Here is a 27,667-nt window from a genome sequence, read left to right as displayed (position 1 = left end):
CCAAGACATAAGCCCCAATTTGTCCTTTATGCATTTTAAACAATCTAACAGTCTAATGCCCACTAATTTCACTACTGGAAAAACGTTCAGTTATCCTAAATACTCTGATACACGAGCAACAAATAACTCCCATATTTTAACTAAGCAAAAAAGAAAAAAAAAAACTTCATAAACTTAGAGACTATAAATAATAATAATTCAGTATAAATTAGAAGTGAAACTCCATCCCAATATGGTTAAATCTACAGAGACAGAAAAGTTTATTATTTACATGTTAACAAGCCAAAGACTTGTTAACAAGTCTTAAGACATTTATCAACAAATTTAATGTTCACTAACCCAATTATGATTAATGTCATCAAGAATTCAATAATAGATTTTTTTTAAAAGTAAAGATAAACTAGTAAACTCTAAGTCTGAAAAACGACTCAGCTCTGAACATGCACAGGCAGACCTAAACGCCACACTTACTCCAGCACTTCGTAGTTAGACTTCTTTTCGAGGGCGTTGCCGCGCATCTCCCAGTACGATCGCCTGAAGCAGAGAAGAGAGACACTCACAGATCTGCGTGGAGGGCGTCTGCGATGTTAAACGACTAAAAACTATTGCGCAGCTCAGTCACAAACATTCTGACAAACTACCAGTAAACAATAGGCTTGACTCTCCACATTACTCGCCCTCCATCAGGCAGCAGCAATCAGCTAACACACTGAAGCAAAGGGTCCAAGTTCGCTTTCCAAGAGAAAACTGTAAAGGAGACCAGTGAGAGACGGCTCCCCCCCGCCCCCCCCCGCCGCCCCTGGGATATATAATTAAGGTTGAAAACAAATGTTCATGAAGCTGCTGATACTTAATGATCTGTGGGTCTTACAGGAACTGTTATTTCATAACCTTATACAATATAAAAAACAGGGATCTCCTGGGAAAAGTATCACTGTTTTGAGTACACATAATCAAGTTTTAGCTAATTTAACCAACTCATCTTAAACTGGCAGCCTGGGGTAAATTTTAATTAAAATCATAGCTGACAAAGGTAGAAATATTCTTTTATTCAAAGTTTAAAATGGTGGCACAGAATACATGACAAATGCTACCAGAAATAAGAAATGCATTCTCAGCTTCCCATTCCCCACAATGGTAGCCATTAGACACAGGTGATGGTTCACGTTCAAGTTTAAAGCAGTAACGCTGCACATCTGAGTACTCAGTGTCCGCCTCAGCTAGTGGCTGGCACGGGGATCTCACAGACACTTCCTTTATCACAGAAGGTTCTCCTGGGGAGCTCAACCTTAGACTTGCTTACACACTTGTGCTCTTATCATTCCATTCTATCATGAAATATCATCTTAAAAGATTCTAGAATTAGCAATTTAACCTAATTCAGAATATTCTTAAATTTTACCCAAGTTTTTATTCAGTATTTTATTGATAATCTTTACGAGGAAAAGGAAAATACCTAGAAAAAAATAAAGGAAAACATTGCTGAATAAAGACCTTGATGTCTAGTTATCTTCTTACCGTATTTCTAGACAACCCAACTTCAGTGCAATGTCCTGGTCCACTTGGTCAGCGATCTCTAACATATAATCGCTCTTCACCTACAATAGAAAGGAATGGGTAAAACAGTGTCATTGTAAGAGTATGCTGCAGACTTAGTAAATGTGTGCTGGGCATCGTCCCCATACTTCATACGCATTGTGCCCATAATGACCCCTGATGCTGGGTGTAAAATGAGCAATATCAGAGAACAGTGAGTCAGTTTTCTATTATGAAGAACTTTTATCATCCGTGAGCACTTAAACGTCATCCGAATCACGGAACCTCAAGCGGTTCTCTGCACCCTCTCATGTTGTTGAAGGTCCCTTTCCATGCAAACTTGTGTTCAAATTTTCTGAACTCAGACTTGCAGCCCCAGCAGCATTTCTGGACCTCAACACAGGAGCGAGGAAAACGGACACTGTTTCAAAATCCATTGAATCCTGCAACTGACATGCTTCCACCTAACCATCAACTGTAACTCATGAACCTGGTGCTTGAAGTGGGACATAAAGAGAAGGCTCTAACAGAAAGTGACAGCTGTCTTCCAAGCAATGACTATGAGGGACTGAGGTCAGTATCTGAGGATGCTTATCAGTGTGAAAGTATTTTCAAAGATGAGACACGTAAAATCTCACAGACGAGCACCAGGAGACCAACATCTGCAACTGACTTTGATGGCAGAGAGCACTCATTTTGAACCTCAGTTAAGTGAAATGTTACTTCTCCCCTCAAAAGGAACTTGTTCTTCTCGTTAGTAGGCCTATCTTACAAAAAACTGCACTCCATTATTAAATTATGAATATCACCAGTACAGAACTCAGTGTAAATCAGTCTTGTCTCGTTACACAAGTATTTCAGGATACCCTCCACTTTGCCTTTTGAGCCTCAATCCTAAAACATTCACCTCTGGCCCTTCCCAGAAAAAAGAGTGCGGATCTCTGCTCAAGGAAAAATTTCAAAGATCCTCTTCCTCTACGACTGCTACCCAAGCCTGTCAGTTCACCTGCTCAAAAGATTTCTACCCCCCAGTTAACTACTCCGTCCACTTCGTACTGACAGTTCATCATGATAAGTCCCCTTGAGAAGACCCCCAGCTCCCCAATCTCCCTTACCCCTTCACTTTAACTGCTTGGTAAAAACAGCAAACACTGAAGCCCACCGCCCCTCCCTCTGCACACTTACTGCTGAGCAACTAGAGAAGCCCTGCTGTGTGTTTGACTTTAAATTCATGATGACAGACCTCAAATGGCACCAAAAACTGCCTGGAAGCTCTGCGATGCCTGCCCATGAAGCTTGGCAACACACAGATGCGTATTTTCTCCAGTCAACCTGCCACATCCCTTTCTTAAAGAGAAAATGAAAGTCTTCTCTCTAAAGCTCCAGCACCTAGAACCTGAGGGGCGGCTGTGCTCACCTACTCACGCCTTCTCCCAGGATGGGAGCCAGGCCCGCTCAGCCAGCAGCGGGCAGCCACCTGGCTCTGATCTAAACACCATTTCTTCTGAAACCTCTGCTCTGTTTTCTGCCTTAGCACCCACACCTGGGTAGTCGAGAAATACTGACTGACTGAAGAGAGAACCCATGAATGAAAGAATAAAGTCATCAAACTGGGATGTGGATACCTCTGTGTGTGAATGCTATTTTCCATGAAAGAGTTACAAGCATTGATCATTTCTGTTCCTTATACATAGCAGGCACTTAATGATGCCTACTATGATTCAATGGAATGAATCAATGGAAATGAATTACTCAACATCTCACTAAAGTAAGTAAAAAGCTTTGATTCTAGAATCACTCTATTTACACTTCAGCTGGCTTCTTCTATACAGCAAAAAATAAGTCTGAATTCATAAAGAGTTTTATTACTGAACACAAAAAAATGAAGAGACAAAAACGGTATCTATGTGAGTTAGAGAGACACCACGGTTGTTCAGAGCGACGCGTTCACTGGGCTCTCAGCTTACGGTTTGGTGCAGACCTGGAAGCAACCACAGCAGAGCATCAACTGCACGCTGAAGAAAACACACGGTTACAAAACTGCCTTAAGATTAATTACTAGGACTTTCAAACGCTATTCAAAGGTGGGAAAGTGTAATCACATGTTTTATTCATTCATCAAAAGCACACTCATATTAGTTGCAAAAAAAAACAGAGGGAAAATTACTTCAACCATCTTTATGGAAAACCCCTTTATGTACAAACATGACTTGAAACTTCTGAGAGCTGTTTTTCCTACAGCAATGACCTACTACTCTTGACTGAGAGCTGAGTGCCCACGGCCTGAGGTCCGTTTGAGTCTGTGTTCTCTGCAAGGCGTGCTGATCCACGTGGAATGAGCCATCTCAGAAGAGCCTCCCCCTTCCCCAGCTCCAGAGGGCGTGTTCTCTGAACCACTGTGCACATCACGACCTGATGCTGTGTGCTCGTGAAATTTTCTGCAAGACGTAGGGTCACTCAGTGCTCATTTCTTTACAAAGCATTTCTTGACTAACTTTCATTTCCTACTAACTACCGGCAGAATTCACTGCTTTCTTTCGTGAAATAAGTGCAATTCATTGACGATTTACATGTGTGTGATATATACTTGCTTCGAGTAAATATACTCATTGCCACGTCAGATAGACTTATGTATGACTCTCACTTAATCTTCACAGCATCACTGTGAGCAGGACAGTACTATAATCCCCAATTTAGAGCCTCAGAAAGGGCCTAAGAAGACTGACGGTGACAGCAGAGGTACTGTGTTATATTCAGGGGCTAGGTAGTACGCTGTTTTAGATTCATTATTTGTACTCTGTACAATGACTCTTTCTTAAGACAGGCTTTGGTCCTATTTTATACATGAAGACCAGAAAACTTAATTACTCAAAATTAATGTACTCAAGGTCACACAGCAAGCATTCAAGTTAAAACTCAAAACCCATCCACTGACCCTCACTACTCAAGCTGCAGTGTGCACCTACACCTTCTTGTGAACTCTGAGAAAGTGCAGACGTTCTCCACCAGAAGGAAGATTAATGACCAGTGAGGACCACAGCGCATCGCCCCGGTAGCCCAGAGTCTAACACAATGGCTTCACACGATCTCCTACTCCATCTTACCACTTGCTTTCCATTGTGTTCTCCTCTTATACCGCGGATTACTACTATTTACGAACTCCAAATCCAGCAAATTTGCAAGTTTTTTCCAAGCAAAGACCTTTGAAAGTTGTTTACTGTATTGTTTCCATGTTGATGTCAATTTGCTACTTAAAAAACAGGATGTATCTGGACTTCCTTCTGTGGGCAAGTATTATATTTACATTCATGAGCTTTTTCATCTTATTAAGCACAGGTTTTACTGTAAAAACCTCTCACATCACTAATAAAAAATTCTAATCCTATGCTATGCTATGCTAAGTCACTTCAGTTGTGTCCGCCTCTGTGCGACCCCATAGACGGCAGCCCACCAGGCTCCCCCATCCCTGGGATTCTCCAGGCAAGAACGCTGGAGTGGGTTGCCATTGCTTTCTCCAATGCATTAAAGTGAAAAGTGAAAGTGAAGTCGCTCAGTCATGTCCGACTCTTAGCGACCCCATGGATTGCAGCCTAACAGGCTCCTCCGTCCATGGGATTTTCCAGGCAAGAGTACTGGAGTGGGGTGCCATTGCCTTCTCCATCTAATCCTAAATTACTCCATAATTTATTCCATGTGCCACATCAATGCTTTGGCTACCTCATGAGATTTTTTTTGGTCTTATTTTGGTCTCTTCTGAATGCTTTATCAGCTACATGAATTTATCACACAGACCTGAAAGTCCTCAGTGGCGTGTGTAAAGAAGATGGGGCAGAGGGCAGACCAACGTGCATAGAACCATCACTGCCTGCTGCACATCACCATTCATACGCTACGCCACCTGAGAGATCCCAGGTCGTCAGCCAAGTTGGCTCGACCTTCAAGCACTCCTCCCTGTGTTCTTCCAGTTCGAAGAGTGGAGAGTCTGCATACAAAAGGAACTCAAGGGCAGTTCTCAACTAAAACAAACTCTTTGATCTTTCTCTTCAATACATAAGCTTAAAAAATATATAAAGAATTATGCTATCTTATAAGTCAAATGCTTTTCAACAACTCACTAAGTCATTTCACATAGCATTTATTAATACTAGGTATTCGTTCAAAAGGCAAGCTAAAAATACCAGCAGGGAAGAATGACTGATCGAATAATCATTTCTGCTTCCTATTTGTAAAGTCTTATATAGAGAAGATACACAAAAAAATATGGGTTGAATAGTATTGGGTTGGCCAAAAGAGTGCTTCAGTTTTAAACTAAAACTAAAAGACACATTTTCATTCTCACCAAGAACTTCATTGAACAGCATATTCACCCTTTTATTTCACAAACTTGTGCCGTTTTTCAAGCACCTTCATAATTCCATCTTCCCAAAACTTTTTACCTTTTTGCGCAAAGAACTGTTCCAGGTGCCTTTTACAGTCCTTCAGGGAATTAAAATTTTTTCCAATAAGGGAATTTTGTAAAGACTGAAATAAATGGAAATCAATGGAAATGCAATGTCTGGTGAATACGGCAGATGAAGGAGAACTTCCAGCCAAGTTGTAACAGTTTTCGCCTGGTCATTAAGAAACACGCAGTCTTGTGTTACCCTGATGGAAGATTATGCATTTTCTGTTGACTAATTCTGGTTGCTTTTTGTCCAGTGCTGCTTTCAGTTGGTCTAACTAGGAGTGGTACTTGTTGGAATTAATTGTTTGGTTTTCTAGAAGAAGCTCGTAATAGAAGACTCCCTTCTAATTCCACCATATATAAAACATCACCTTCTTTAGACGAAGACTGGCCTTTAGTGTGGCTGATGATGTTTCACTGCGCATGCCCCACGATCTTGTCCATTCCACATTATTGTACAGTGTCTACTTTTCATCACCCACCACAATTTGTTTTAAAAATGGAACACTTTCATTACATGGAGGGAACTGCACGTGGAAATACGGTCAAGGAGGTTACTTTTGCTTAATTTATGTGGAACCCGAACGAACCCGAACACAAAGTGATGAACATAACTGAGCTGGTACAACTGACTTTAAATGCTTGATTTGGATATTTTGAGTATGCTAGCTAACTCCCATGTGGTATAACATTGATTGCTCTCAAATAATGTCTTGATTTAATCACCATCAACTTCAACTGGTCTACTCGACCGTGGAGCACTGTCCAGCGAGAAACCTCTAGCAAGAAACTTCACAAGCCACTTTTGACACGTTCAATCAGCCACAGCATCTTCTCCAGATACTGAACAAATTTTTTTCTGCATTTCAGTTGCATTTTTACCTTTCTTGAAATAATAAAGCATAACATGCTGTAAATGTTGCTTTTTTCTTCTATATTCAATATTAAAATGGGTACACAAAAATTCACCAATTTGGCTATCTTTTTTTAAATGCATGCTGATATGATGGCTGCCACATATAACATGACAAAATTTTTTCGAATGAAGTTAAACACTACTAAGTGCTACTAGAGCCATCTTATGGAAAAAACCAAATGAACCTTTTGGCCAACCCAATATAAGCATGACAGAGTTTACCTAACGACAACAATAAAACTTTGCTAATCACCAAAAACAGGAGTGGAAAAACAGGGAAAAAATGTACGTTATTAAATCTACTTAAAGATGTACAGAAAATACATCTTCTAATGAGTCAGACTTAGACTTCTATTTAATTTTAACTTCTTTCTGGAACAGGACAGCTGATAATTGCCACATTGAACATTTCACGTTTTAAAATAAAATTTCCCACTTGCAGCTGCCATTTCAAAATGTTTTAACCAACAGAAAGCTTTACAGCCAAGAAAGTACAGTTACCGAAATCATTTCTGATAATTATCTGAATAAAAATGTGTAAAAACTAAAAATTGGAGTAAAAATAACAGAAAGGTTGATCAACAAAACATAAGTGTGTCTTGGCCCCTCACACCTTTCTGCAGTTTAGGTTCTAAACCATAAAATTACCATAAAGCTTCCCACTGCAATTCTTCTTGCCAAATAAGCCACGAGTTCTGTTACCTTTAATGTTTTCTAAGAGCCACTAAATGGATACACTCATTTTAAATCTTAACATACTTGTAGGAAGAAACAGTGACAACCGACGCAGGCATCTCAGAAGCTCAAAGTGTCAGCGGTGCCAAATGGGTCCGACATGACTTCAGCATTGTTGATGCAAACCTAGTTAATATAACAACTTCTTGACCGAACAGGGACGTGGCCCTTCAAACTAATGGCCACCACAATTTGCAAAAGGTTGCCACTCAAATACACTTTTAACAAGTCAGAGAGATAAAGAAGAATAAAATGTTATGTGGCAAAGGAAAAACTCAAATTCAAGGCAAAACATACTTTTGTGCTTTATAATAAGTCATTAGCTTTGGCATCAAAAAATTATTTGTTTAGGAATAAACAATAAAAAAATCAGAGAATATCTGGCGGGGTTAGGCGTCCACACTTTCAGCGCAGGGGCACGAGCCTGACCCCTGGTCGGGCAACTAAGATCCCGTACGCCATGCCATGCAGCCAAGAAAACTTATTTTTTCAGACTCCTGCTCTACAGTGAATAGGGTTATAACAAGATTCTAGTTTATTTTTAGAGTGTGCTGATTAATATCTTTCAGAATGTTCTAAAATGGGTCAAAGCACACAGTGGCTCATTCGTGACATGTCTCACTTGTAGTCACGTTTAGGACATCTTTAAATGTAACTGTGTGCATCCACAGACTGATCTCCCACCAGGAAAGCGGCACTCTACGCCCACTGACATGTCGCTTTCCTCACGACTCCACCCAAAATAAGGGGCGTGATGAGCAGGGGCTTGGGCAAGGCTTCAAAACAGGAATAATAAAATTACAGTAGTTTATTATAAGTTTTCTTTCTCTTTCATGGGATGGAACTGATACAGAGAAAATCTTAACATAGTTCTTTTCTTTCTATTCTGATAAAAGAGCCAAAATAATAATAAATGATAAAGAAAAACCAGACCACCTGACCTGCCTCTTGAGAAACCTGTATGCAGGTCAGGAAGCAACCGTTAGAACTGGACATGGAACAACAGACTAGTTCCAAATCAGGAAAGGAGTATGTCAAGCCTGTATATTGTCACCCTGCTTATTTAACTTATATGCAGAGTACATCATGAGAAACGCTGGGCTGGATGAAGCACAAGCTGGAATCAAGATTGCCGGGAGAAATATCAATAACCTGAGATATGCAGATGACACCACCCTTATGGCACAAAGTGAAGAAGAACTAAAAAGCCTCTTGATGAAGGTGAAAGAGGAGCGTGGAAAAAGTTAGCTTAAAGCTCAGCTTTCAGAAAACTAAGATCATGGCATCTGGTCCCATCACTTCATGGGAAATAGATAGGGAAACAATGGAAACAGTGACAGACTTTATTTTGGGGGGCTCCAAAATCACTGCAGATGGTGACTGCAGCCATGAAATTAAGAGACACTTGCTCCTTGGAAGAAAAGTCATGACCAACCTAGATAGCATATTAAAAAGCAGAGATATTACTTTGCAAACAAAGGGCCATCTAGTCAAGGCTATGGTTTTTCCAGCAGTCATGTATGGATGTGAGAGTTGGACTATAAAGAAAGCGGAATGCCAAAGCACTGACGCTTTTGAACTCTGGTGTTGGAGAAGACTCTTGAGAGTCCCTTGGACAGTAAAGAGATCCAACCAATCCACCCTAAAGGAGATCAGTCCTGAATACTCACTGGAAGGACTGATGTTGAAGCTGAAACTCCAATAATTTGGCCACCTGATATGAAGAACTGACTCATTTGAAAAGACCCTGATGCTGGGAAAGATTGAAGGTGGGAGAACGGGATGACAGAGGATGAGATGGTTGGATGGCATCACCGACTCAATGGACATGAGTTTGAGTAAGCTCTGGGATGGACAGAGAAGGCTGGTGTGCTGCAGTGTTTCGTGTATGCTTTTATAATGTCCTACCAAGTACCTGTGATTTACAGGAAAATAGAAGCTAATGCCCCTTTCCTGTGTTGATGGCCGGTGTTACTGCTCATCTCAGCCCGTGGATCAGGCTTAACTGATGCTACATGGGGCTAGGTAGATGTGCCGAAATTACCAAGACGGAAGAAAAAAGAAAAACGCTATGATTTGTCGGAACTAATGAATTGGCAAGAATACCAAGAGCTTTAAATAGATTCAGATTTGTATGTGACACCATTGACATTGACAATTTTGTAACTTAAGTTGCATACTGGCAGTTTCATAAGATTGGAACTAATAATTCCACTTCGGAGGATTCCTTCTCAAGAAATAAGATGCACCTGTGTGCATATGTGCAAGGGTGCTCATGGGCACATGTCAGTAACAAACAGGAAATTGGGACCGTTGTGTGAGCTGTGCTGACTCTTCTTCACAGTGGCGTGTTTTCTTGCATGTGTTTTATGAACCTGGTATTTTGTTGAACTGTGTTGATGGCCGGTATTACTGCTCATCTCGGCCCGTGGATCAGGCTTAACTGATGCTACGTGGGGCTAGGTAGATGTGCCGAAATTACCAAGACGGAAGAAAAAAGAAAAACGCTATGATTTGTTGGAACTAATGAATTGGCAATCTTTAGGGTCTACACTGGGAAATAGCGAACACTTCTGAGTGTTTTTTGTTATTGTGTTTTAAAAGAACTCAGTTTATTTCAGTTCAGTTCATTCGCTCAGTCATGCCTGACTCTTTCTGACCCCAACTGAGCTATTCTGTGGCTCAGTTGGTAAAGAATCCGCCTGCAATGCGGGAGATCCCAATTCAACACCTGGGTCAGGAAGAATGGCTGAAGAAGGCATACACTACCCACTCCAGTATTCTTGGGCTTCCCTGTGGCTCAGCTGGTAAAGAATCCGCCCACAATGCAGAAGACCTGGGTTCAATCCCTGGGTTAGGAAGATCCCCTGGAGAAGGGAAAGGCTACCCACACTCCAGTATTCTGGCCTGGAGAATTCCACGGGCTGCACAGTCCATGGGGTCGCAAAGAGTTGGACACGACTGAGCGACCTTACTTCACTTCAGGCTGAAGAGAAACTCTAGGAATGGATGAAAGCAGAGGGGGGTGGCGGGGTGGGAAGGTGTGCATGTGGAGCACACAGGCAGGACGAGGTGTGTCCCATCCCACAGCAAGTTGCGCACACTCAGATCGGGACTTGTGCGCGATGTGCTGAGTCCTCAAAGCTGGGTCCTGTCTACAGACCGGAACTCCAGGGTGGCAGACAGTAGGGTCTCATTTCATCAACATGAAGACTCTCTTCGGGAGGTGTCATATACCCCCTGTGAAGAAACTCATGGAGGCACCTGCATCATGGAGCTGTGACATGTATGACCGGCACGGCACACCTCCAAGACGCCTCACACCCCTTGGGCTTTACAGGGACCACTCACCTGAGTCACAGAGACTGCACTGAGACACGTCCCATCAGTAAGGAAAAATCTGGGATAGGCCGACGCGGGTGCTAGCTTTTAATCATATACACAGAAGCAAGGGCTTCTGAAAGAAAAAACTAGGACAACCTAGTAACAGAGTGAAAGGAACAAAAACATTGCTGACTTTCAGGTTAGCCTAGAAATTATAAAAAGGAATAATTGAGAGCTATTTAGGCCCGTCTCAGGCATCCTGGAATCAGTGTCACTAAAGTAGTCACAGACGTCTTCAGTGGGTGGATTAATTTTTCAAAGAAATTACACCAGTGATTCAAATCATCTACAAGAGAGAAGAATAGAAGTATGTCGCCTATCTAAACCCATCAGCCTCTTCCTTCCTCACTTTCCTGCTCCAGTTTGTTCAGTCTCTGAGTCCATCAAATCCACCCACTAAATCTGCTTACTACCACACCGTTCTACCTCCCAACTTTCTAACTTCTTGCCTAAACAGCTAAAGAGCCCCCAGCCTGCTCGCAGCCTTTTTAAGATCCAATCCACCCCGAATACTGCCACCACATTGGGGTGGACTTATTTTAAAAAAAAAAAAAAATTCCGATCAAGACATTCCTTACTTAAATTCTTTAAATACTCCCAACAATCTGCAGGAGAGAACCTAAAACCTGCTCCTTACACGGTGTGGTCCCGGATCTCTCGCCCATTTCCTTTCAAACCACTTTAGCACCGATTTCAATGCACTGTGTTTTATAAAGCCCATCTCTTCCTGAGCTACAAAGTTCCTTAGATGACATCTGGCAAGGGAGCTGCCTGGACTCGACACCTCCCCTGTGCCAGCACCCCTCCAAGGGACGTCACGTCACTTGTGCTTGCAAAGAGCATAGGACCGAACACAAAGCAACTGCTTACAGGAAGCCCACTAGATGGAGAATTCAGAATTTACGCCACGCATATGTACTGCCTAACTAAAGCCTTACAGAGAATTCAGAATTTATGCCACATGTATGTGTTATCTACCCTTATGGGCAGTAAGAAAGCTACTTTTAGCTTAAAAAGTCACTTCTGGTTTTACACAAACTGCTACTGAAATTACAATGGGAACAGCTGGCTCTGGATAAACATCTGACAAGTTTCTTGATATTCAGGCACAATAATTATACTTGAATTAAAGACAGAGCAAAGGTTGTATCACTTAGGACTTACTGTTTCTACTTAAAATAAGTCTTAAGATTTGCCCAAGTATACAAAAATTCACAAAGTAACAAAAACTCCTAATTTCTTACCGAGGTGTAAGAATCTCACTGCCATACAGTGACAAATTCATCTTCTCCCAAATGTTAGGCTTAATCTAGTTCTAAAATAAAACCACAAAATAAACAGGATTCAAAGAAACAAAGGAAAAAAATGTATTAAAGCACTCTTCTATACCTGTTGATAGAAGAAATTCAAAGTTGGCTTGTCTTCAGTAAACTGGTTTAGAAATCCTTTTGGCAAATAACGAATTCTCAATTCATATCTAAAAAATAATTAACAAAGGAAAACAATTAGAAATAGGTCATTTCTTCTTCACAGTCCAAACAATATTGAGTATGGCACTGCCAATTACTGAAATATTATTCTAAAAATAAGTTTAAATATAATCTGTAAATGTTTCCTTTTGCTGCAAAAAATAAAAAAATAAAATGTGCATGTGAGTGTGCTACAGCCCGAGGTTCCCGCAGGAGACAGAACCTGACGAGATACCCAGAGGGCGCCCAGAAGTCCCTCCAGCCCCACCGCCCGAGGGCAGCACCACGTTCTGCCCCTGAAGGCGCGCTCTCCCTGCCTGGAGTCACACAGGATGCGTCTGCTCCTTTCAGGAGACTGCCCTGTCTCCTGCTCGCAGCAGCATGCCAGCCCTGCACTGTGCAGCACACCCCAATGACTCATCCACGTTACCCTGAAGGCTGCTGAGCCGTTTCCACCTCGGGGCTGTGAGGAATAATGCTAGGAACACTTTTTTTGGTCCTCTAAAAAAGCAATTTTGCTCATGAAGCCAAACCTCAAGAATGACCAAAACAAATTTCACCAGAGCACTCTCTCTGTACCTCATTCTGTATGTATGTGTGTGTCCACCCGTGTGCACTCTCGCAGGCACGTACGCATCTCTGCTGGGGGTACACCAGCAACACATCACTGGATCACAACACACACACGCTGTGCAGAGCAGACACGACGGAAAACAAGCTGCAGGGCTGTAGGAGTGCGCTCCACTTCCACGCGCGGGAGCCGCACGGGCACTCAGGTTCCACATCCCTCACCTCTACCTACATGTCCAGCCTTTCCATGTCAGTCGCCCTGATGTTCACTGCAGAGCGCACACTGGTTTCAGTCAGTAATAACAACAACGGGCATGTCTCTGGCAGCCGGCCATTTTGGTTATCTTCTTTAGTGAAGTGTCTGTTAGGCCTTTTGTCCTTTGTTCCTGCCAAGCTGTCTGTCCGCCCCCACCCCACTGATTGGTAGGTATTCTTCACAAATTTTGGATGTGAGGCCTTTGTTAGACTTAGTGAAGATATATCTTCTCCCACTCTATGGCTTGCCTTTCACTATTTTAACGATAATTTAAAAACCTATTTTTTCAATCTTTGAATTTTAATGGTATCTTTTGTTTTTATGCAGTCCTATTTACCTTTTTCTTTTCAGTAAATTCTTTTAGTGTTTTGTTTCTAAAATACTTGCTTACACAAAAGTTACAGAGATTTTTTTTTCTAAAAATTTCATAAAATTGATCTTTTAAAATTGTATTAAGCTCATGAGGAAAAGGACGCAAAGGAGTCGATACAATTCTTTTGGTTCAGTTAAGGGTAGTTCAATGCAAGGTACACATACACAAGTTCTGCTGAGATTTTCAAGGGTCTATCTTATTAAAATATACAACTGTCAAACAATAAAGTTCCATTGTATTTTGAATCTCAGGAGTTCAATAACTTTCTGCAGGCATTCTCACTGGAAAACTGTTGACAGAAGCAGAATAATTTTAAGTTTAGGACTTAGCATGAACCTTATAGGCACCGTTTCTCTTAATCTATATAATAATCAGAGAACAAGAGCGTAATTATTCATATTCAGCACAGTAGGAGGATGACACTCAGCAAGAATAAGCAGTAGGCAGCCAGTTTCCAGGCTGGAAGCTCCAGGATCAACAGATTGCAGGAGGCTTTGGTATTAACATTGCCCCAGTTTAATGATTAAAGAAAAAAAAGAAAAAACGGCAGCCTGGCTACACGTCCAGGCTTTTAACATCATCCCGACGACAATGATGATGATATCAAATAACGTTCAGGGACTACTCGGGATGTCACAGAAGTCATGATAAGCATTTTAACCAGATGACCTCTTTTCATCAAAAACAACCCCCAGGAGAAGCAGAAAGAAAGCTCTGCATCAAGACCACCTGAGCCTGGGTTCTGGCTCCACTCCTTGTTCGCTGTCTGCCATCACTTCTCTATGCCTCAATTTCCTCACCCGACTCCTTGCGACCCCATGGACTATACACAGCCCATGGAATTCTCCAGGCCACTGGAGTGGGCAGCCGTTCCCTTCTCTGGTGGATCTGCCCGACCCAGGGATTGAACTGGGGTCTCCTGCATTGCAGGTGGATGGATTCTTTACCAACTGAGCCGTCAGGGAAGCCCTCGTCAGGACGCTGGGAGAAGTGAAAGGGCGGTCACTGCACACATCACAGCCGTCTCGACAGCTGATCCACCGTATTAGCCATTACTCAACAAATATTTTGGCACCAGTCATCTACAGACGCAATTCCAGAGTCTGGGGAGACACTGGTGAATAAAACAGGCAGGAAGTACCACCCTTCAGAAAATTTCTACTTTTGTGGTGGCAGCCAGACAGCAGATACATTAAGTATCTCTGAGGTGGTAATGTGATAAAGACAAAAACAAGGTAAGGGGAGTAAGAGATGATGAAGCAACATTCTGTAAAGGGAGCCAGGGAAGCAGGCTAACTCAGGACACCTGAACACAGATCTAAAGGAAGAGAGAAAGGAATCAGGGCAGTAAGGGCAGGAAGAAAACAAGTAAATGCCCCGCGGCCAGAGGCTGCCTGGAGGAATGCAGCCGCAGCCCCTGTGAGTAAAAGGGCTGCAGGGAGAGGGGAACAGAGGCGGGCAGGCCACACAGGACCCTGCTCGTCACAAACCGGGGCTCGTCCTGGTGGGAAAGGGGGCCCAGGGGCACTGTGGCCAGAGCAGTAACAGCACAGTCCTGGCGCCCAGCCAGGCGGGGCTGTGAAGAGCAGACAACAGGGCCACAAGGAGGACGGGAAGGGACTGGTAATAGTGACCAGGTGCCCAGTTCACCCCATCTTCCTAGATGGGGGAGAACAGACTTTGAGGACATCCGGTAATAGCCAAGGTCCCACAGCTGTTAACAGACAGCCCTGGGATTCCACTTCAGCAGAAACACGCCTGAAGGCCCAGAAGCAGCATGAACCTAAGAGAAGACACCTATGCTTAGAACACAGAGGAGTGTACGTGGGTTGGGTCTTGCTTGTGGGGCTGGGCAAGGTCTCTAGATTGTGATGGGGTTTCGTGTTCCCTGCTTCAACCCACTACAATCTAGCATTTCCTCCCTCACAGCCCTACTGGAACTCCGCTCAAGACTGAGTTCAATTCCAGTCCAGTCACCTCACCCCAGTCCTTAAACCCCACACCTGGCGCCCACTGAGTCCCGGCCCAGCCACGCCGGCAACCCCTCTCCCTTCTCCTCCAGGAAACTCTCCATTTTCCTCATAGTGAAACTTCCACTACTGTTCTAAGAGCCTGGCTGTGTCCTGATAAACATTTCCACATCTCTGTTCTAGGCCACTCCATGATTTCTGAACAGCGGCTAACTACAACATGCCCCAGATAAAACTATCCTTTCACTTCTGCTTCTAAGTAATTGTTATTGTTCAGTCACTTAAGTTGTGTCTGATCCTTTGCGACCCCATGAACCGCAGCACGCCAGGCTTCCCTGTCCTTCACTATCTCCCGTAGTTTGCTCAAACTCAAGTTCATTGACTCGGTGATGCCATACAACCATCTCATCCTCTGTCACCTAAGTTAATACATTACCATTGACGCTGCCAACACCTAACTTCCTCAGTCTTATCTCCAACTGTGAGCACCAAGGTACCCACAAGTTCACCAAGATACCCATTAGTTCACTAATGAACTAATGATGGGGAGGAGTAGGAAATGTTTTTGAAAGTTGAGTTGGATGATATTCAGATAACCCTGATACTGAGAAGGCTCAGCTAGTCAGACTGTGTGTAGTGAAATAAACAAAAGTACAATTTCAGGAAACTACACCGATGACCCTTGGAAACAGTGGGGTGTGGACATCTCTTCTTACACAGACTTTCAATTTTAAAAGCCTAGAAGGGAGGCTAGAAATAGAAATTCACCATTTGGCAAAAATTACACTAATAAATACTGCAAAAAAGAATCAATGATGTAAAGTGGGTGAAAATACAATGAGAGAGAAACTGCAGAGTCTCTGTATTTCCTCAGAAGATATAACTTAATTACAAAGAGGGGGAAAACAACCTTCTAGCAGAGAAACCTGGCCACCACCTTAAATCAAATGATCCAAGTTAAAGCCACCTGTAAAATGAATCTTATCATCATCAAAGACTCACTGATAAAATGCTAAGTGAAAACAACAGCTTGACTGTGGTGCTCTTCCCCAAATGCTTAAGCTCAATATAATCATGGGAACAAATCCAAACTGAAGAACACAGCACAACCACCAGCCAATGCACTTCAAAAGGGCCAAGGTCACGACAGACAGAGACAGCCTGAGGACCTGCCGCAGATCGGAGAAGAGCCAAGGAGACAGGACACGCGGGTGCACGATGCTCTGATGAGATCCCAGGCTGGAAGACGGACACTCTGGACCCTGGTGACGTCTGTGGGTCAGATGAGAAGAGCCAAGGCGACAGGACACGCAGGTGCATGATGTTCTGACGGGATCCCAGGCTGGAAGACGGACACCCTGGACCCTGATGACATCTGTGGGTCAGTTAGTACTACGGCAGCAATGTTAAGGTCCTGGTTTCAATAACTGAACTGTACTTAACTAAGGTTTTAACATTTAGGGGAGGAGGGCCGAAGGGTACACAGGATTTCTGTGTACTGTTTTTGCAACTTTTTGATAACACATTGAGAATATAAATAAATTCTCACAAACTTTAAGACTGACTGTCCTGTAGATGTGTTAACAAAATACCCACCAGAGCCAGTTTTAAACCAGCCTGGTCAACGAACATCAGCTTTCTGTAGCCACAGACCAGTCAGAAATCTGTTCATTTTTGTGCTGTGTCTGGTGCAGAAGTATCCAGTAAACGTTTAATAAATCAACCAGCAAATTTGGAAGTCCATCCTGTTTTTTTAAAAGGTGTCACTTCCAAACTTGTCAGAATGTTCCTCTATTTATTGTCTTACTGATTTAAATATTCTAAAGAACTCTTGTTGAGTTCAGTGTCATAATGAAAGACTAGCCTTTCAAATTAAGGTATATGCACAGATAATGTCATTTCAAGATAAAACAGGAAACTATCAAAATACAATCTAAAACTTCCTCAGCTATCATTAGTCATTTTCTTTTGTCATCTATGAAAAAAAGATACCTTTCCTCTAAATAAAAGACTTTTTTTTTTTCCTCCTGCAAAAGGTCTGAAAAAAGAATCATGTCTCTGCAGATCGAGGAGCTGTTCATCGGCCGTGAACAGGAGAATGTGAACCACATCTGATAACAAAGAAAAGGACTTTCTTTTTCACTTGCTCTGAAGAAGCCCCACAATTCTCTCTCAAAGGCCAACAGAGCCTCCTTTCAGGCCTGGCTCTCAAAGCCCTGAATCCCACACCAAAAGGACCAGGCCCTTTATATCTGATTAACCTGCTCAGAAGTCAGACCACTCCGTGTAAGTGCTTTCAGAACACCAAAATTTAGCTAGCTAGAATTTCATTATCTAGGTACAAAACTTTAAAAGTTTAAATCTGTTTGGGGTAAAGCTCTCAAAACTGCATGGCACTTTTGGCTACGTGACAAACTAGGAAGGGCATTGTATTCGAACTTCTCTGGCTGACTCCAGAGCCTGGCAAACACCACGTACTCAACCGGCATCTCCCAGGACCCCGGGCACAGGTGAGCAGATTGGGAAGGAAGCAGGGTGCATGCAGCGCAGGGGCTGTGGGCTCTGCCGCAGACCCAAGGCTCCACACAGGCTCCTGAGGGCCCTCACGGTCCCCGCAGAAGCCCTGGACTGACCATCTCCTGACCCTGTATCTACAATGCCCCATATTGTCTCACCCACCTCATGTTTTCCCAACAACATTCTTTTATGTTTATTTTGCTTTTTACTTGTGTATGATGCTGTATGTCATCCTCTGTGGCTTACTTTTTGTTTTTTAACTGAGGTAAAATTCACATAAAAAGCAACCATTACAGGGAATTCCCTGGCGGCTGGCTTACTTTTTGTTTTTTAACTGAGGTAAAATTCACATAAAAAGCAACCATTACAGGGAATTCCCTGGCGGCTGGCTTACTTTTTGTTTTTTAACTGAGGTAAAATTCACATAAAAAGCAACCATTACAGGGAATTCCCTGGCGGCCCAGTGGTTAGGACTCGGGCCTTTCGCTGCCAGGGTCCAGGTTCAATCCCTGGTCGGGGAAATAAGCTCTCACAAGCCACATGGCATCCCTAACTCCCCCCAAAACAGCCACTTTAAAGTGTGCAATTCAACAGTATTTAGTTGCATCCATAACGCTGCCCCGGGACTGCCTTCTGTCACACCCCGTCACCTGGCTAAGTTTCTTCCAGAGTTCCAGGTCTTGATGCTTTCCTCATTCTGACTCACGCAACACTCCACTGTGAATATTCTGTCACTGGCTATTCCATGAACGTCCTCGGGTCTCCAGCCTAGTATAGAAACGCAAGTCTCTCAAGGACAGAACCTGAAGTGGAACAGCAGGACCGAGGCCATGTCATGCGGAGGCTAAGCTGCAGGCAAGATCTTGAATTGGAAAGAGCGCAGCCACGCGCAGCCCTGAGCACGCAGCTGTGGTGCCTGATGCCTCTCTGCACCCACTTTCAGGCAGCGGTTACTGGCCCCGCTCAGCCATCGGTCCGTGCTTCAGGGACCCCTCTCCAGGCGCCCAACGGTCAGGGAGCGACCTTTATAGTCCAGCTCAGCCATCGGTCTGTGCTTCAGGGACCCCTCTCCAGGCGCCCAACGGTCAGTGAGCGACCTTTATAGTCCAGCTCAGCCATCGGTCCGTGCTTCAGCGGACCCCTGCCCAGGTGACCAACCGTTAGTTAGTGACTGTTAGCGGACCCACTCAGCCTTTGGTTGGTACTACGTGGCCCTTTCCCAGGCAACCAACAGTCAGTGAGCGACCTCAAGAGGTCCAGCTCAGCCATCGGTCAGTGCTTCAGTGGGCCCCGGCCCAGGTGACCAAAGGTCAGTGAGCAACCGTTAGTGGTCCCGCTCAGCCACTGGTCAGCCCAGATGGTGAGCTAGGGGGCCCAGGGGGCAGGCCACAGGCTGTGTCCTGCAGGATTCCAGAGCCCTCATCAAGGACACCCACCGGCCGGGCCCAGGCCTTGAGGTGGCAGCGACCCTCTCCCCCATCCCTGCCTCCGCGACCTAATGGTAGCAGCAGCCTGCATAGCATGTAGTCTGCAGGACCTGCCTGTTTGGGTGGCCTGAGGAGCCTGAGGGCCCTTTGGGTCCTGGGCACCTGGCTCCCTCAGTGATGACAGCTGGGCAAGCTGTGGGGGCCTGGCCCTGAGGGAGCCACCAGCTGGGCTCACCTCCTCTTAGCCAGAACTGGACCTCGAAGAGGGAAAGCTGTGCCTGGGGACCTGGCCCTTTCTTGTCAGAACAGAGAATAACATTCGTTTGGTGGAGATTCACAGGCAACAGAGAATAACATTCATCTGGTGGAGATTCACAGGAGCATTGTTACCTGGCCATGACCTGACCTTAGGAACAAAGGATCTGACACCACGCAGTCTGCAACAGCTAGCCCTGCCCCTCCCTCACTTTTCCTAGAAAATGGCTTTGCTGAAAGCTCTCATAGAGCTTGGGGTTTTAAAGGCTCGAGCCACCCATCTCCTTGCATCGCCCTCAATACGCCTTCCTCTGCTCCAAACTCTTTGACGTTTCAGTTTGTTTGGCTTCACAGTGCGTCCGCCACCCAGACTGGTGTTTCAGTATCATCATCAGGTCCTTAATCTTGCCCGCTATTAATACTGTTGGACAACTTATTAATACTTTTTGTTAACCAGACAGTGTAGATGGAATCTACTGGTCCAGATTCATACCTCCCTGAGCACTAAGGAAGCTGACAGTGTCTTCCTGTGATGACAGGTCAAACCTGTCTACCCTTTTATGAAAATACCTTCATGTTTCTTGCTCATTTGTTGAGGAATTTACAATCCTTATATTTATCAGCAGAACTCCTGACACCATCTTCTGTCAATTACACGAGTTGCAACTTGTTTCTGCATTTTTCCTTTTGGCCACATCTCATAACTTATGGGATCTTAGTTCCCCGACCAGGGATTGAACCCAGACCCTCAGCAGTAAAAGCAGCTAAATCACCAGAACACTGAGGAATTGTCCTTTCTGCACTTTCTAAAAATACATCTTTTGATATACAGAATGCTTTCATCTCATAAAGGGCAAATTTGCTATTCTCGTCTTTAAAGAGTGAACGTTTTTGGGGTATTAAGAAAATCTTCCTGCTCTAGGGTAAAGACACATTCACTATATGCCCCATTAAAGACACATTCACTATATGCCCCATTAAAGACACATTCACTATATGCCCCATTAAAGACACATTCACTGTATGTTTCATTAAACTTTTTAAAAAACTTGATCCACCTCAGGGGGATTTCTGTGTATTGTTCAAGGCAGGATCTGGTTCTGTGGCTCCTCTTCCTATGAGGACAGCCATGTATGCAACCAGCCCTTCCCTTGCCCGATGACATGTCATCATGACAACTCTGTAGGGCCACCTGCCTGAGACAGTCACTACCAAATGTGTGCTGTAGGTGCTTACAGAGGCATCTGAAGAACTGAAGACTCAATTAAACAAGCTTAGATCTCAGGTTTACTTAACAATATGAATAGATCCTATAGCAGATAGTGTGAAAAACAAAAATCTATGCTCAAAAACCTCACAGGAGAAACGAACGTCGTTCTTCTGATGAGTCCTGGCACTTTCGTGTCAGGGTCCATGCCCTGCTCAGAACTAAAGCCACAGCTGCAGCCACCCTCATGGACTGAGACAGGAGATCTCCACGCTCTGTCTCCTGTAGTCACACACCTAACACAGGCAGGAAGAAGAGCTGGTGCACGAAGCCAGTTTCCACTCTGCCACCCATTTAAGCTGTGTGACCGTGGGCAGGTTATCAAGCCTCTCACACAATGTCTGACACCCAGTAAGCAGCAAGTTAATATAAGAAGATTGTTACTAAGTAGTACTATTCGGTTCCTAGTTGGTAATTTCATTATCACTGATTCACTTCCACTTAAACTGTATTTTGCTGGGTGCCTACTTTATCCCACGCATGACCAGAACCCAGAAGTAGAGCAGTGAATACGATGGAGGCCCTGAGGGAGAAAGACTGTCCCAGGCAGGCAGTGGGCTCTGCAGACAGAAAGGATGGAGAAGGCCCTGGGAGGAGGCGACAGTGGAGCACCTGCCCTAACGAGGGGAGGGCCAAGCCATGCCAGAACAGCAGAGCAGCATATACAGCAGTTGACCATCGAGTTCAAAGGCATTAGGGACAATCCGCTTGGCGTGTTTAAGAGCCAGTGTGGCCAACGTTGAGCAAGTGGAAGGTTGGAAAATTTAAAGGCAAAGAGAAAAATGAGATAAGAGCTATTCTATTCAACAAGAAGGCAGGCAACAGAGAAGAGACCATCAAGAGAGACCCCAACCTGAGTACCTATGAAAACTGAAACTTCAAAGAGACCACAGCTGCTCGAGTGAAGGTAGGGGAGCAAGAGGCAGAGAAAAGACCAAGAGGTAACCACAAACTTGGAGTGAGCTCCAGGTGAGTGGGGGCCGGGGGAGGGGGTGGGGGGTAGCTCCTGGAAGTTTCTGAGCGGGAATGGTTTACACATTTCTTTGGATGTTTACATTTTAAAAGATTTGTTCGCAAATTCTGTGAGCTCAATCTTATAATGTATCTCGGTATAGCTGCTTCTCGCTCCTCCAAGTACTACTCTCCTGGTCCATCATCTTCTGTGACTTTTTCCTGGGTTATTGTAGTAACCTGTCCATTGGTTTCCTGAGTTTATCCAAGTAAAGTGTGAATTTAACACCAAAGGCGGGTCTACGGAGGCTAGGAAGAGGTCAGTGGAGCAGCCCCAAATATCAAGGTCAGCAGGAGAAGACAGTGATGGTCAATGAAGCAGGAGGAAAACCTTCACCAGAAGAGAGTCTGGTATCCAGGAGGCTGAGTGAAGAAAGCACGCTTGGTATCCACAGGGGCTTGATTGCAGAACCCCACAGGCACCAAGAGCCTGAAATGCTCGTGTGAAATGGTACAGTCTGTGCACGAAAGCTGCACAACGTGGCACAAACCCTCACACACTGAGAGCATCAGGATTATTTACAATGCAATATACAATGTAAATGCTATGTAACCAGCTGCTGGCACAGCAAGTTCAAGTTTTGCTTTTTGGAACTCTCTGGAATCCGCCCTCCCCCCCGCCACCCTCACACCCAGAATTTTGGAACTGTAGTTGGTTGAAGCCTGGTTCACTGGCTGCGGAACCACGGAACCCACAGACACTGAGGGGTGGCTGTACTTAGACAGGAATACATGACTGGCTATAGCCAGGAGGTTCTGCAGAGGGCAGACTGGACGGTGAAGGGGCAGAGCCCATCAAAGCGAGGCCGTCAGGAGGCTGGGCCTTTTCCTTTGAACCATAAATTACTTAGAAACATGTTTTTAAGTTGCTTAATACAAAGTTATGTGCAGGATCCTGTATTTCTACATTAAACAGTTAAATACATAACTTAAAAACTACTGTTTACTTACTATTGTTTGTGTTCTTCCCTTTAATTATTAAAAAGGTAAGTCTTATTCCTTTAAGACTGGTTCTGCTTTATATATTTTGAGGAATTTGTAAGTTTAAGAGCTACATCTATTTCTATACTTACTAAATTATTGGTGAAATGAGCATTTTACTGTTATGTGGTTGCCCTCTACATACATAATAAAGCTTCTTTGCCTGAAAATTTATTTCACAGGGTGTTAACAGCACAACACTGATCTTTTTTTCCTGGTCCCTGGTATATTTATACTCAAGTTTTATGTGAGTTTTTCAAATTGAAAGTCAGGGCTCATTAGAAGGCAGGAAAATTCTTTTCCCTATTCATTTATTAATTCATTTTACTAACATAGAACAAAACAGAACATTGCAAAGAAAGCCTTTAGACCTCAGCGTAAATAACAGCGCTGAGTACAGTTTGGTGAAATGTGTGGGTCCGGGACACATAAACAGCTCTGAGACACACACAGGCAGGCATACGTGTGTGCCAGATCTCACGGCAGAACACATGGTTTCCTCCAAGTCAGAGAAAAATGTTTGAACGTCACTGTCTGGATACATCATGTGAACAGCAGATAGCTTGATTTTATGTTTTAATCCACTCTAAATCCCATGGACGGAGGAGCCTGGTGGGCTGCAGTCCATGGGGTCGCTAGGAGTCGGACACGACTGAGCGACTTCACTTTGACTTTTCACTTTCATGCATTGGAGGAGGAAATGGCAACCCACTCCAGTGTTCTTGCCTGGAGAATCCCATGGACAGAGGAGCCTGGTGGGCTGCTGTCTATGGTGTCGCACAGAGTCGGACACGACTGAATCGACTTAGCAGCAGCAGCAGCAGCAGCAGTTACCTCTGACAATCATTCACCGTTAGCGTCTGTGCATCTCACTTGTGATTTCTATTCATCTTGCTTCCCCACGCTTCTCTCTTTCCTTCTTTTTGATCCCCACATTTCTCTAATATCTACTTGCCCAACGACTGTTTCAGTTCCCTCACATTTAGCTGACAAAGCTTTGTTCTATCACCCCTGTTCCAACCTGCACCCAGTACTGAGCTCTACTTTTTTAGTATAAAAAAATCTGTTATCGTTAGTTCTCCTTCATGAAGCCAGTGCTCACTGATATCAGTTCTTGAGGTAATTTAACCGTGCAAACAAATCTAGACTGCCAGTTACATTTCCTCACCACTTTGAACATATTATACCACCATTTTCTTGGCATCGATGATGCTGTGAGAAGTCTAATTTTTCTCTGCTTGTTTTTGACATCCTTTCATTTTCTTTTATACAACACTATTTTGCTATAATCTGTCAAAGTATGCATTTAGATTTACCCAATTTGAGATTTTTCTGTTAATCCTACATTTAAGGACTCATGTCACTCACTGATTCTAGAAAGTTCTCAGCTATTTTCCCTTCAGATTATTTCCTCTTCCTCATTCTTTTTATTCTCTTCTTCAGACTTCCTGTTAGAAAAGGGTTGACCTTCTCATTCTTCATGTTACATAAATCTGCTTTCATAATTTCCATCTGTTCATCTCTGTGCTATGTTTTGGGCAAGTTTTCTCAGATCCATCTTCCTGTTTACTAATTGTTCAGCTATGTCTAATCTGCTGCTTTATCTATCCAATGACTTCCAGAACTTCTGTTTTGTTCTTTTTCAAGTCTGCTTGATTATTTTAACAGCCTCCTATTCCCACTAATATGTTAGAACAGTTTGTATTAATCCTCACGCTCCGGAAGCTATCACACATGTATCACCAGTACCTCTGATCACATCTTCTTCTTTCAGCACCTCCACCGACAAACTATGTACCTTCACTCATCTCAGAAGCCCAGCTACACTCTCAGTTTTAAAGATCACATTATTCCCATTGAGATGGGCATGCTGATTCTAAAAACCCACACTGTGAAGTCAGATGGCTAAATCCAAATGGAAACTGTGCCACAAACTATGTGAATGCAACTTAAATCCATTTTGTTGTGCCTCTGTCTTCATCTACAAAATAAGGATAACAAGTCTTTACCTCCTCGGGTTTGGGTAAATGAAATACAGAGCTTACGAATTATAAACAGCACACGGCTGGCACAGTGCCTGGCTCCTGACAGCCACTCGCTGGTGGCAACACACCAGCGCCATCATCCACCCCTCATTCAGGGGCCAGTCAGATTTTCCTTACGTATGAGGATCCAGGCTCCACTGAATAAGACAGTGCCTACATCCTTATTATTAAGGTTAAATAAGCTGGCTGAAAAGAATGAAAACAAAGCTTAGATACCCCAGGATCTGCATTCAACAATTTGCTGAGGACTAAGACTATTGCTATAATGAAGGCTGCCTCTGACATGTCTCATAAATTCAGAACATTAACAGAATTGTTTTAATTAAAAATACCTAGAGATATGTTCAGGTAACTTTTAGATATTCTTAGTTTTTAAACACTTGTTTAATTAACTGACCAAATAGATGGAGGTCAAATCTTTTTCAGCCATTGTTGAAAAGTAACCAAACTATATTCTTACAGACTATTTTGTTAGGTCAGTTCCAGCTAGTTGACAAATTTGAAAATTATATTTCTCTGATAAGCTGTAATTGGGATAGTATTTTTATTCAACTAAAGATTTACTCACCTAAAAATGTTTTTCTTTTTAAGTGTCTCATCTGTTTAGATCCTTGAAGTGATAGTTACTTACATTTGAATGCCCTCTTTACGCTACAATCATCTTTATTTCTGTAGCACTATCTATAAAAACAGGGGCTCCTGTGGAAGAGCTCCCTTATACTTCCCTCAAACGTTAAGTGTTTTAGGTATACAATTTCCTACAAACACCATGGTTTACTGAAAAGTGAAAAAAAATTATTAGGAGAGAACCAGGGAAAGGACAATTATAGGGACTTCTTTTATTTCACTTCGAATGATTTTAGTTTCATTAAAGTCAGTATGACTTCACTGAGATCACTTCCCAGCATCCATGTTGTATGTGAACATCACACAGACACCGACTCTTTCAGGTGAGCTGCGATCACTGGGCATGACAGAGTGAGCTCTGCAGCACATTAATACGGTGATCAGGTGCGGTCACTTCCAGGCACAGAAGGGTGCCAGCAGCACAGGAAGTAGAAGCACTAGGACCCGGGCAGCGCTCAGAGCAGAGGCTGGACACTGAGAGGCTGGATACAGAGGCAGAGCGGGCGGTGCTCAGAGCAGAGGCTGGACAGAGCAGCACCAGCAAGAGGAGGGTGAGGGCAAAAGACCATCACCGAAGAACGAAAGCAAGGAGACGGCTCAAGCAAGCCCATGCCAGGGGTGCCCGAAGACGGGCTACACCGAAGTGCAGAAGGGAGCGCTGGCTAACAAGTACCGGCCACCTCTATGTGTATGGGAATCCCAGGGACCATCAGTGAGAAAATTAAACACAGATAACCATCCTCTCATATGTGCTTCTATATGCAAAACAAACCACGTCCGAGTCGCCCCAAAGTAGGTTTGTAATCTTACTTCCACTCCTCTGGTGGGTGGGCAAGTTCATACTTCTCCCTCACATTGGAGACACCCATATCCAAATGGAGCCAGTGAACCTCCTCTGACCGCAGGTGACTCAGGCGAAATCCATAGCAGGCCACGTGCTTTACTTTGTGACTGTCCACTATCTTCTGAATGATGCCCTAAAACATACCCCCCACAGAAATGACTGTTATAAACAAAAACTGCATGCTAGAAATTAATGCAATGTTCATTTCTTTCAGTTAATCATCAGAAATCTTTGGTAAAAAAGAGCATCAATTTAAATAAATCACTTAATTTTACTTAGGAATCTTTTTTCACACACAGTATTTTTATGAACACAGAAAAGTGTTTTTAAAACCACAAGAAGAGGCACTGCCCCTTTCTTTACTGATTTCTGCAGCTCCACCACTGCATCACCCCAACTCATCCACCCACATGGGCCACCCCTTGGGGGGCTTCCTAAGAATGAGACCTGGGGAGGGTTATACTTTCCAAACCAACAGTATTGCTGAGAACAAGCTGCAACCTTAGTATCATTTTTTTTTTTTAAATACACATTTAGGAATACATAATTAAAGTCATGTTTCTGATAACATTGATGACATATAAGAAGCTACCTCAAGTTGAGGCTAACCATCTGCTCTCTACTGGTTAATATACAGCAATCTCCAAGAGCCCCCAACCTAATGCTTCCAACATGTATGTCCATGAGTTCAGAGGAGATGAGGGGCAACCTCTGAAGGAGGGCATCAGAGAAGGCTCCCTAGAGAAGATGGCATTTATCCCAAGCTGTGGCAAGGTGCTCTCAGAGGTGTGGCAGTCATGTGTACACGTCTGTAAGTGGGCAGCACACATGGGAAGACCCACTTGGGAATACGACGGAAACCACACCCCGTCCTTCCATGAGGGCGTGTGAATCACAGTCCACTGCAGTCTGCTCAATCTTTTAGGCCATTAATAAGTTTTCTTAAATGATGCAGATATTAACAAGAAAATGTCTATTAAGAAAAATCAGTACTGTCTACTAGAGAAAGCACTGGTTTCTAACAATTAGCAATTAACTGA

At 43.6% G+C, this 27,667-nt stretch overlaps 1 protein-coding gene and 1 long non-coding RNA gene across 24 annotated transcripts in view; one reads left to right on the top strand and one right to left on the bottom strand.

The window, feature by feature from the left end:
• The window catches only part of PTK2 (protein tyrosine kinase 2), a 193,462-nt gene that overhangs the window by 92,569 nt on the left and 73,226 nt on the right, over nucleotides 1-27,667 (bottom strand). For 22 of the 23 annotated variants that reach the window (XR_008701993.1, XM_055545652.1, XM_055545655.1 and 19 more), the window contains 4 exons: nucleotides 26,594-26,760; nucleotides 12,405-12,492; nucleotides 1,519-1,598; nucleotides 472-534 (listed from right to left, as the gene is read on the bottom strand). Coding sequence is in view for 22 of the 23 variants with exons in the window: in XM_055545652.1 (XP_055401627.1) it covers nucleotides 472-534; nucleotides 1,519-1,598; nucleotides 12,405-12,492; nucleotides 26,594-26,760 (398 nt within the window). In the remaining variant the exon portion in view is untranslated. The remainder of the gene's footprint in view (nucleotides 1-471; nucleotides 535-1,518; nucleotides 1,599-12,404; nucleotides 12,493-26,593; nucleotides 26,761-27,667) is intronic. The other variant, XM_055545671.1, reaches the window with a different exon arrangement.
• On the top strand, nucleotides 14,989-17,874 carry LOC129626550 (uncharacterized). Its single transcript, XR_008702008.1, has 3 exons — nucleotides 14,989-15,102; nucleotides 16,716-17,034; nucleotides 17,690-17,874. It is a non-coding gene; the product is annotated as an uncharacterized LOC129626550 (long non-coding RNA).

This window comes from Bubalus kerabau, chromosome 14, assembly GCF_029407905.1.
Source record: "Bubalus kerabau isolate K-KA32 ecotype Philippines breed swamp buffalo chromosome 14, PCC_UOA_SB_1v2, whole genome shotgun sequence".
Classification (NCBI taxonomy): Eukaryota; Metazoa; Chordata; class Mammalia; order Artiodactyla; family Bovidae; genus Bubalus; species Bubalus kerabau.
The sequence above is the reverse complement of the archived record's forward strand: the minus strand, read 5'-3'. Positions and strand labels throughout refer to the sequence as shown.